Source organism: Puntigrus tetrazona, chromosome 6 (assembly GCF_018831695.1).
Source record: "Puntigrus tetrazona isolate hp1 chromosome 6, ASM1883169v1, whole genome shotgun sequence".
In the NCBI taxonomy this organism is placed as follows: domain Eukaryota; kingdom Metazoa; phylum Chordata; class Actinopteri; order Cypriniformes; family Cyprinidae; genus Puntigrus; species Puntigrus tetrazona.
This window is the reverse complement of record NC_056704.1, coordinates 166131-177179: the sequence shown is the minus strand read 5'-3', so window position 1 is coordinate 177179 and position 11049 is coordinate 166131. Positions and strand designations below refer to the sequence as shown.

The 11049-nt window shown below is 39.2% G+C and overlaps 1 protein-coding gene across 1 annotated transcript in view; it reads left to right on the top strand.

Annotated features, from left to right (window-relative positions):
* Positions 1 to 11049, top strand: part of LOC122346743 (disks large-associated protein 1-like) — a 20538-nt gene that overhangs the window by 1954 nt on the left and 7535 nt on the right. The window contains exons 3-5 of the mRNA XM_043241595.1: positions 715 to 861; positions 2000 to 2147; positions 2975 to 3212. Coding sequence (XP_043097530.1) covers positions 715 to 861; positions 2000 to 2147; positions 2975 to 3212 — 533 coding nt within the window. The remainder of the gene's footprint in view (positions 1 to 714; positions 862 to 1999; positions 2148 to 2974; positions 3213 to 11049) is intronic.

Below are 11049 nucleotides of genomic sequence, written 5' to 3'. Positions count from 1 at the left end.
CTTACTTAACAAATAGGCCTAATTTATTTTATTTTTATTTATTTATTTATTTATTTTTTATATTGTTCTTATGGATTTGTAAAGAAATATGGACATGTTCTATTCAGACTGACCCTAACACCTTCCTCTCCTAACCCTGATTATTTAGACTATGTTCACAATGGTATACGAGTTAATTGCTTAATCTTTTAATTAATATTAATATGTATCAATAGTAAATGACCTAAGTGAAATAAAAATAAATATGCTAAAATGTATTTGAAATACATTTATTTTATGCTAAATATATACATTTTCATATTTTGTTATTATTGTACTTTTAGTGTACTAAACTGGCATGCTTAAAGGCTAATTGTGGACTTCAGTTGTGCAGAAACTAATACTTTAAGTGCACTTTAAATATCTTGATACTGCAGATACTACAATCCTCATCAATAGCGACACCAAAACACATTTTATGCTTAAGTAGTGCTCCAAATAAAGTTTAATTGTCATTTGTGCATCGGTAAGCCTCGAGCAATATGTTAATAGATTTTAACGATACTCAGTATGAAAGAAATGTATTTTAAGTGCAGTAGTAGGGATTTCATTTGCATGTTATGCACACTTCCTATGTTAAAGCAGTGTGTTAGTATGCTGTTCTGAACATAGCGTTAGCCTCGTGGTTTTCGACTCAAACGCCTCGGTTGGAAGCCCCGCCTCTTGAGTTTTAAGCACCTCCCTCTTTCTGCCCGTCTCACCTGTAACCCTGCCTCTCTCCAGCCGTCTGCTGGACTACTCGATGCTGCAGGGGGACCTGGAGGCTCTCTGGTCCCCCCTCCACAGCATCAGCACCCTGCAGCAGATCGGACGCTCTGTCAGGTCAGTGCAGTGAGGAGACCGGCCGCCTGTCAGCTCCTCACTGACCGCACTAAGGAGTCGTCGCACCTCAGCTCCTCTCAAATTAGGAGTGCTGATTTTATTATTGGCCGTGCAACAGTTCTCCTACTCTGAGATGTTCAGTCTGAGGCGGCTTTCTCCACACGCCACAGATCTGACGTTTGCGCCGTTGCAGACAAGCGGATTGTGATTGGAGAGAGAAAGCCTCCTCGGCGCTTGTAACGCTCACCCTAACCGCTATAAGAGCTCTGATTGGACACTGAATGGAAACGGTACTGTGCTGATTGGTCATTAGCTGCTGCTTCAGTCTGATTGGACAGTCGAACTGTTTGAAGAGATTGTGTTTTTTATTTTAGAGCAGCATTTTTTTTTTACCATTTCCATTTGCTTTTCGTGTGTAGTAGACCAGGGGTTTTCAATCTTATAAATGCCACGGACACCCAAACATGATCAAAATATAAAAGACAGCTTTATGTAAAGACCCAATTTATACTGTGAACAATTTATATCATAATCGTAATCATTTTTTTCTCATTATAGTGTTGTCCATAATTTATCCATTTGCTTTATTTTAATCTAATTTCATTAAATCTCATTTGTATTTGAATGTTTGTATTTGATTTCCTTTATTTGCATTTTATTTTTTATTCATTTTAATCATTTCAACTTTTATTGTGTATATTTGCATTTAAAAATATAGTAATATTTTCTGTTTATTTTTACACCACTTTCTCTTTTATTTATTTCTCATGCTTAATATTTTTTATTTTAATTTTGCCTAAATATTAGATTTTTTTTAAATCATTGATTAATTAAAACTAATTGAATTGGTTTATTTTCATCTTATTTTGTGTCATTTGTATCTTGCATTTATGTTTATTTTATTTAGTTTATCTTTTATTCCATTTACTTCTATTTATTTATTCGTACACTTTCTTTTTTCTTTTTTTTTTTACCTAACATTTTCACCGACCCCCCAGCACTCCCTTGTGGCCCCTGGGGGCCCCGGTTTGAAAACCCCTGCAGTAGTCTATAGAGCTCCTGATCTGCCTGCGGCCCTTCTCTCATCTCTTCCGCCTCTTGTCTTCTCTCTGTGACCCGGTCCCTTTCCTGTCCTCAGCTGTCTTCCTTCTCTGCGAGAGTTCTCTGGGAATCGCAGCCTGGATAACCTGGACTGCATCGGAGGCAGTTCTCCGTTCCCAAACTGGGACGATGATGACTTCAGTCAGGGCTGCAGCACGCTGGGACGAGGCAGCTGCATCAGTCAGGTCAGGCCGATGGATGACGATGCATAACATGCATTAAATATAATGACATAGTCTTTGGGCAGATTTATCAGTGTGTCACTCGTGACCTTTGAGATTGTACACATGATCCATTATAGCTTGGATAAACGCATCAGCTCACTGACACACATGCACACACACACACGCACACACATCCAAATACAGTAGCTGCAATGCATTAAGCATGCATGCATGCTTTGCTCAGTTTGCATGTTTTCAGTATGCATAAATGCATTAATGTTTTTTTTTTCATAAATACATATTATCTGTTTTGATATATGAATGCGATATGTGAATGCAAAAGACTTTCCAGCTTTTATTTATTTATTTTTTCATGAAAATGCAAATTACCCCGGTGGCCTAAAGGTTGGAATAATTAAAATGTTTTTGAAGAAAGACTTTTTTTTTTGCTTACCAAGGCTGCATAAAAACAGTACAATTATGAAATATCGCATACTTGCTGAAAAATAGTATTCATTCCTTTTCTTTCTTTTGAAATGTAGTGCATCACGGTTTCTATAAAAATATCAGCCAGCACAACTGCTTTCAATCAATAATAACCCATCATGAGCAGAAAATCAGAATGACTTCTGAAGGATCGCGTGACACTGAAGACCGGAGTAACGATGCTGAAAGTTCGGCTTTGATCATAGCAATAAATTACTTTTGAACATGTATTCCCATGAAAGATGGTTCATCGAAATCGTAAAAATATTTCGCAATTTTTACTGTGTTTTTGATTAAATAAATGCATCTTGGGCGAGCCGGCAATGTCATCCTGTACGCATCAGCCGTCTCTGTGTCAGCAGGTGCGAGACATGGAGTTGAGCCAGCATTACGGAGACGAGCTGGACGACATGCATCTTCACTCGCGCTGCAGCGAGCCTCCCGACATGCCCATGCCCACGTGCTTCCGCTCACGCAGCCATAGTTACCTTCGTGCCATCCAGGCCGGCTGTTCTCAAGACGACGACACGGCCTCCATGGATTCTGATTCCCCGCCTCCCACGACCACCACCACCGTCCGCACCTACAGCAACAGCACCGGTGAGTGTCTAAAGGAGTATAAAGGAGTCGTGCTGTTGATCTAACGACACAGACATTCTATTTTTATTATTTACATGCCCAGCGTTTATTAGTTAATGCTAATTCCCTTTCACTCAGATAAATATATCTAATATATCAATAAATAAAGAGTTCATTTATTTGTTCGTTAATCTCTAAACTGTATACTGTAGATCACACACACAAAAAAAAAAGAAATAATTTCCTGTTGCCCAGGATACAGGAAACACTGAACAACACCTTTTGTGACAACTTGCCCCCGCAGCGGATTATGGTTGTAGTGTAAGTTAGAACCTCATAATGAAACCCTTTTTAATAATAGAATAACAAAAAGGCTTCTCTCTCTAGGTTTGCTAATGTGAAGGGTTGATGTATAAAAAGCTTTATGCATCATTTAAATCAAATTCAGAGAAAATGGTTTTAGCATTATTATTAAGAGCTGTTGCTTATTGTTACACTTTTGTTGATTTTAAATGAATAAGTTGCTTTGCATAAAAGCGTCTGTTAAATTACTAAATATGAATTCTTATTTATTTAATTTATTTATTATTGTTTTGTTTTGTTTTTTACAACAGGCACTTCCTCCTACGACCCTTATAATTTATAAACGTAGCGCTTTTGAATTTTTCCTTTTTTTTCTGTTCTATTTTCCTATGTATTATTACATTTTATTGTTTTATTTTTATTTAAAATGTTACATTTCTGTGCATTATTTGACAAAAACGTAGTATTTTAGAGGTAGAGAGAGACCCGCCTCCTCTCCGTTTCATTCACGATCCCGAGAAGGGGGCGGGCCCTGGCGTTCGCGTCACGCGCTTAAGCGGGGCGGACCCAGCTGTCGGTTGTCCAATCGCATGCACGCAAAGCGGTGACGGGCGGCTCGCTTGTCCAGTAATATTTTCCGACGCGTTGTTTCTTTCAACAATACTCCGCTGCATGTCACGAAGGCGTTTCCACACGGTTCTTTCTTTCCGCGACGTGGACGCTCTCGTGATGATGGTGATGATGGTGATGATGTTATGTTAATATAAACCTCAGTATATGAGCGAAACAGCGACGAGCCGAGAGTCATTTCCAGCACGAGAGCAGGTGAGAATCAGATACTTCTGTTCATGTGATGCGGACCGACATTAACACCCGTTTATCATTTATACACTTAAACATGTGCATCTTGTTTTACAGTTGCGTTCTTTAAGAGGGCAAACGTCTTTTTAAAAGATATTGCGAGTCCAGTTATTGCATTCATTGGTTATAATAATAATAATGAATTATAATATTTTGTCTTGTGGGTGTATAATGGGTTATTTTTGGAGATATTATACAAGATTTATTTTTTATACATTATTTTTAAGACAGTTAATGTATGACACACACACACACACACACAATTGTTCACCCTCATTCTTACACACACCCTATAAATGCAGTTCAATGCTCCCTAAACAGTTGTCATGTCAGTTTTCAAGGGGAAGTATCATCTTTAATGGGACAGAAGACTTCTGTAGAGCGGTTGAACTTGACCGCCCTGTCAGACAGGAGCCTTCGATGTGTTTATGATTACACCACAGAGAGGTTTTACGTTACACGCACGGCTCTTGTTAAAGGTGTCACTTTGCCTTTAATTGCTGTGCATTGCTCATTCATTCACTCCATAGCAGGCCTTGGAGGAAATTATAGTTCGTGTGTTTGTCTGATGGAGAGCCTTCTGTTGTTTTATACTTCTTTGACTTGTGGGCATCTCTCGTTCCTGTAAGTGGTCTCTTGTGTGATGCTTTGTGCTGTGCTTCCGGAAGTGCTGTATTGAGCGACAAAAGAGTGAGTTTTGTCAGTGCACTGGGATAAATGGTCGGCCAACTCCCAGGATGTTTGTACTGAAACAATGAAACAATGCATCTAGTTTTTTCCACAATGACCGACTTCCACGGAGCGTATTTCACCTGAATCATGGCACGGAGCTAAAAATGCCCATTCGTGGAAATCGATAGATAGGGTTGAGATTCCCGTGAGGCTTTTTACATTTAGCTACCAAGACTTCTTCCTGCACTTACGGGTAAGTTTTTCGTGCAACTGCTCAATTATTTATCGGCTTCTCCATCTAAGCTCAAAGCTCTTGTGCCGGAGAGCCTTATGCAGCATTAATGTCATATATGCCTTATGGTTTCTAAATGAATGTGTCTGTAGATATGACTTCAGGTGGTCATCTTTGTGTTAAATCCATCCCCTTGACTCTAAGCACACAAAAGCCGCTCGATCTGATTGTTGACGACTTCAAAACGGTGGATATAGTACGATCTCCTCTTATGGCTTTGTTCGCATGGCTGCTGTTGCTATAGTTCTTCTCTTTTGGGGTTTTACGGCGTTTAAACATCAGCAGTGTTTAGAAGTCGCTGACGCAGCGGCTGATGCCGTTTCTTGGAAAGAGTCTCAAGAAGCGCTGGGAGGAAAATAAGCTCATTTTAAGGAGTAGTTCACCGCAAAATGAAAATTCTGTCATTATTTGCTCATCCTCGTGACCTTCTGAATCCAGAAAGGATCTTCACAGCGGCCTTTGTAAAAAATAAACTTTTCGTTTTTAGAGGAGTTAAAGCTTTAAAGGGATAGTTCACCCAAAAAATTGAAAGTTCTTTCATCATGCACTCGCAATAAAGAGTTTAATTTTTCTGCTAAACATAAAAGAAGATGGCAGCTGTTAATTATCATGGTACAGAAATGTTATGGTAGTCAAGAAGTAAATTTATACTGGTTTGAATTTTGCTTGAACTATCCCTTTAACCCCTCGTACTCTTTCAGTCACAGTATTTTACTAATATTTTATAGGCGACTGTGGGTTTTGAAGCCGTTTCTGAGGTGAGGAACACAGATGAACCGTCAGCAGCAGAAAGGCCTGTAATTAGGGCTTTTATTAGTTATGCAACCTTCATCACACCCAGAATTAGTGAACTAACTAACACACCCATGCCCTAGAATGTCAAACTTAATCTGAGATTTCTCAGCTCAGAAGGTTTGGGATTTCCGTCTGCTCGTTTTTACTTCAGTTATTGGTAACCTGAAGGAGGTTATAAATGTTTTACGAAAGAGTTTTAGACCACAGAAAGCTGGATGAAGGGCTGTACCTTTCACTGCCGCTTATTTGATTAGTTCAAATTCTTGTCTGGATTATGGGAATAATTGCATTTAATGTGCACTGTGTTTATAAAGCTTAGTCTTCATCTTCGATGCGTTGCATCTCAACATATTTAATGAAAATCTAACCAAATGATGATTTTTTCCTTACTAGAAATGTTTGGCTGTTCCACATATTAACTTACAAGGCTTTATCTGCTCAATACTTCCAAGACTAGATTTGTGTTATCTGGGCAAGACACAAGTCTGATGTTTTATCGTGCATTATGCCAAATAATATCTTTACCATGCTAAGTGTTCTAATGGTTTTGTTCGTCATGCATGGGAAAGTTTCCGTATTTTGCATATTTCCCACACTAAAGGCCAAATCCACATAATGACCCACTCCTTACGGATTGCAGCGGCGTTGGTCACCGCGTCGCTCCGATTTAGAGCTCATATTCCACCGAAAGTCGGTTCCACTCGAGTAAGCAACTAAAACAATGACCCTGATTGTCATTCGGTTGCATTTATTCCGCATTAAGCTTCTTATTTCCGTCTTACGGGATCTGTGTCGTCTGCTGTATTATTAGTAAGGATTTTTCCCGATTATTTCCAAAGAACGGTAAAAGCATCTAGACCGTTATAACAAGCTCGTTTTGGAGAGGAATAGATGTCATAATGCATTACGGAATGCTTTTTCTGCTAATAAAGACGGTGTTTGATCTAGTTTCATTGTGAGTGAACTGAGCTACGTCATCTTCTAAAGTCTTTCTGATGTGGCGTTTTGTTTGCGTTGAGCAAACCTCTGCGGCTGTACGGGTTATCAATGCCGAGATTCTGCATTAGCGGCGAATGCGTGTTACCACAATACACCTGGCCTGTCGGAAAGGTCAAGATCCTTCGATGTGAATTAACGGCGAATCAGATTTTCGTAAGATCCCGCATATTGAAAATCCACGCAGAATCAGATGAGAAAGGCTCTATGGTAAAATCATACGAAGCCTCGTTATCGTAACCGTGAGGTCACGTGACCGCCCCGAACGCGACCTCTCCAACAATAGGCTCCGTGTAGAGCTGGAATGTGACCGAGAGGAATTCTGCAGCATGTGTGTCACAGACATGATTGGTGTCTGGTCTCCTGGCGCTGCGCAACAGTACGAGTCGTACGGATACCGGCTTCATCTGATTCACTTTGACAGGATTTATGTAATTACAGGATGACTAACATGAGCTGTTCGCATCCTCGGACTCGTTTCTATGGCGATGTTCATCATAACATAACATTTCAGTATTTTGAAATATTGTGATTTTACAGATAAGATATGACTCGAGCTGCATTTTAAGCCTAAATAGTTCTTGGAGACATTTGGTGACAAATGCATGGGTATTTCTTTTTTACATTTAACTTTTCAAAATAATTTATTACACTTTAAAAGTATGACAAATGTGTATTTAATATAATAAACGTAATAGACGTTCTAATTGAAAACTACCATCGTAGAGAGCTTTCCATCCAAAGTTTAAAGTGATTTCTACTTAATGTACTTAAGCAAAGTAGTGCTTTGCTTCTGGAATAACAAGCATTAGGACTTCTAGAACAACGCGAGCCTTTTGAGCATTAACAAGACCAGCTTCAGAGCGTTTCCTCACAGCTCAGTAAACGTCTCGTTTCATTCACAATGCGTTTTAGTTGCAATAAGAGAGCCTCAGCTCTTCAGAAACCTGGGATTTCTAGCCTAATGAATGATTTATACGCAGAAGCGTCTTCCCACAGGCTTTCTGAGACGCTGACACAGACATTACAGCAGCTGCTCCAAGCAGACCCGTAAAAATAAACCAGCTGCGACTAACGCGGATTTCATAATGGCCCTCTTACTGTTGAATTCCAGCGAACGAAACCTTTCCGAGCCGCACTTTCAGACGGTCTGCGAACGCTGAAGAGAACGAAGGGTTATGGCGATCACGGGCACACCTGCACGATAAAGTCATCATTAGTCAGACTCACACACACCACACCAGTGTTGACTCAGATAATGGCACGGCCGCTTGACTATTTAGGACGTGGAGGCGACGCTATAAAGAGAGTTTTAGATGTGAACGAACACTTCTGAATTTGAAATTTGGTACAGTTTGTCTCTAAAGGCTTAAAAGCACATTCAAAGCGCTTATGGGTGAAACGAGTGAAAACATCCTGGAAAGTTGGTCTTTTCGTGTTTGTCTGAATGAAAATGTAAATTAAATTCTTACAAACACTGCTTTAAACGAAATCCGCCGAGGCGTCTGTGAAATTGAATCATTGAGCGAATCGTTTGGGAGCCGTTCAGCCAAAAAGGTACAAATAAATGCTTATTATAAGAAAACGGAAGTGTTTTTGGACTCTCAAAATCAAAATATCAACTTTTCATGTCCCTTAAAAGGGGAGGAATCGATGCTGTTGTAACGTCTGGATGACAGAGATCTTTTAAAACCGAGAAATAATCTGATATCGAGTAAGTTTGAGGATTGCAGCTCTTGATTATTAATGCACACAAACAGATATTTGTCGGTGGCCTTTAGCTAGTCGTGTTACTTTCCCGCCTTAATCACAAACACGCATCTACCAATCAATGTTTGCAGAAGATCTTCACCTGACGATTAACGAATACGTGAGAAAACACGTCTGTCACTTGCTTTTTGCTTGTCGTCAAATGGTGCTGAACGTTTGCGCTGCTCTCTATCCTAAATAGTATTCAAAATTAGAGCAACCCATTTTACTTCTGATCCGTGCCAGTTCAGAGCGAAACGGGAAAATCAGTGAGGAATTATTAGAAATTAGTTTCATTGGGAGATGATGACCGTGAGCCAGGATGCACATGCATCGATGTCCACATTTGGTTCAAATCATCCAATAATATATCGAAATATATCTACTTAATAATCAAGATGACCTCAGCAAACGACTAGTCAACCATCTTCCCCTTTCAGAAATTGCTGACTCATCGGTTTTAACGTGAACGCACACATGTAGATCAGCTGCTGTCCGAATGTTTGCAAATGTCTTTAAGAGTTTGCTCTTGTGAGAGTCTTACGAGAGCTCATTTAACATGAACAGCTGAGCCGAGTCTCTTTGGAGTCTGCATGCATTTATCACTTTTAGCAGAGGAACTTTTTAACGTGTAGTTTCTGCATAATGTTTGATTACGAAGCGTATGCACGCAGCTCTGACGCTCAGATTTACGACACACACAGGATTCCTGTGGGCTGCTCGTGTTTGCCATCATTTCCGTCTGCCAACTCCACCCGAGCGCTGCTGCGTCGCTGTGAACACACACACACACACACACACACGCACACACGCTGGGCTTAAAATGGGCATATATCGGTCAAAATAAAATCTAAAAGGGTTTGAGTGATCCATAATCAGTATCTAAAGTGGCTGTGTAAATGGTGACGGGATGCAACGGGGTGACAAGGTTTGATATGATGAAGTATTACTGAAGCTTGCCTACACTGTAAAAAAAAAAAAAACATTATGGGAAAAAATAATTCTACCATAAAAAATACAGTAACAACATTTTAGGTTTTATGGTTTTAACTTTGAAATACACTGATAAACACCAAATGCAGGTAATCAAAGCCCATCACAAGCAGCTTTTAAATAGTAACATAAATATATATATATACACACACACACAAACACTAAACACCATCATGATGAGACCTATTAAACTAAATATGCAATAAACATTCATTTAAGTTTCAGTTTTTTTTCCTGTTAAAATACTTTACATTGTACTTTACACATAGTATGTACTTTTTCTGTGCAGCAATTGCATTTAACATCATTTTTTCCCCAACGCTGATAAAATCAATTGCCAGTTGCAGCCCATTTTCTAATTTGTGTCAGTTCAGAGTGAAATGATTAGAAATTGCTTCCTGATGTAGATGTCTGCATATTACGCATTTGACGGACTGCTTTCTTTTTTTACTTTTTTGAAAGTCACTTAATGCATCTGCTAAATGCCTAAATGTACTCCACTTTATTTCTCTTTGTCTCATTTAAATCCCATTAAAATCTGCTGATAAAATCAATTACGCGAACAAATAAATGAACGAGGTCAAAAATGCAGCAGGATCTGTGTGCCAGATATTTAACGTGTTTGCGAATCTTATCTGTACGGCTCGGACTAATATTTTGTTATCTGATGCAGTGACTTTAAGAGATTTTTAGCGTGGCTTTGGAGCCCAGATATATTTGGGGGCCGCTGCGGGGCTGGAAAAACAACTGTGTTGTTGGAAAGAAAGGTCGCAGGCGGTGTTGATGTCAGAGTCACTGCCGTCATAAACACAGACAAAACACACACTGAGAGCTGTGAGGACAAAACTAAACTACGTCTGAGGATTATTGCTAGTTGCTAATAGTATATAGTGTATTCAATTAATATTATATGTAAAAATAAACACAACAGATTTCCTAAATGCACATACATTTTGCATTTGTGATTATTTGTTGCTCATTATTTATGTTATATGTTTATTGCTATGGTGTAATGATAATTTAGTTATTATTATGTTAAACAGAGCAGGGTTGTGCATATAAATTATGGGAAAAATAGTCCCAGATATCGGTGACTTGCATGCATTCATGCTTCTGAAGTGATGTCTTGTGTCGCTCTCTCTGTCTCTCTCTCTCTCTGTCTCTCTCTCTCTCTCTCTCTGTCTCTCTCTCTCTCTC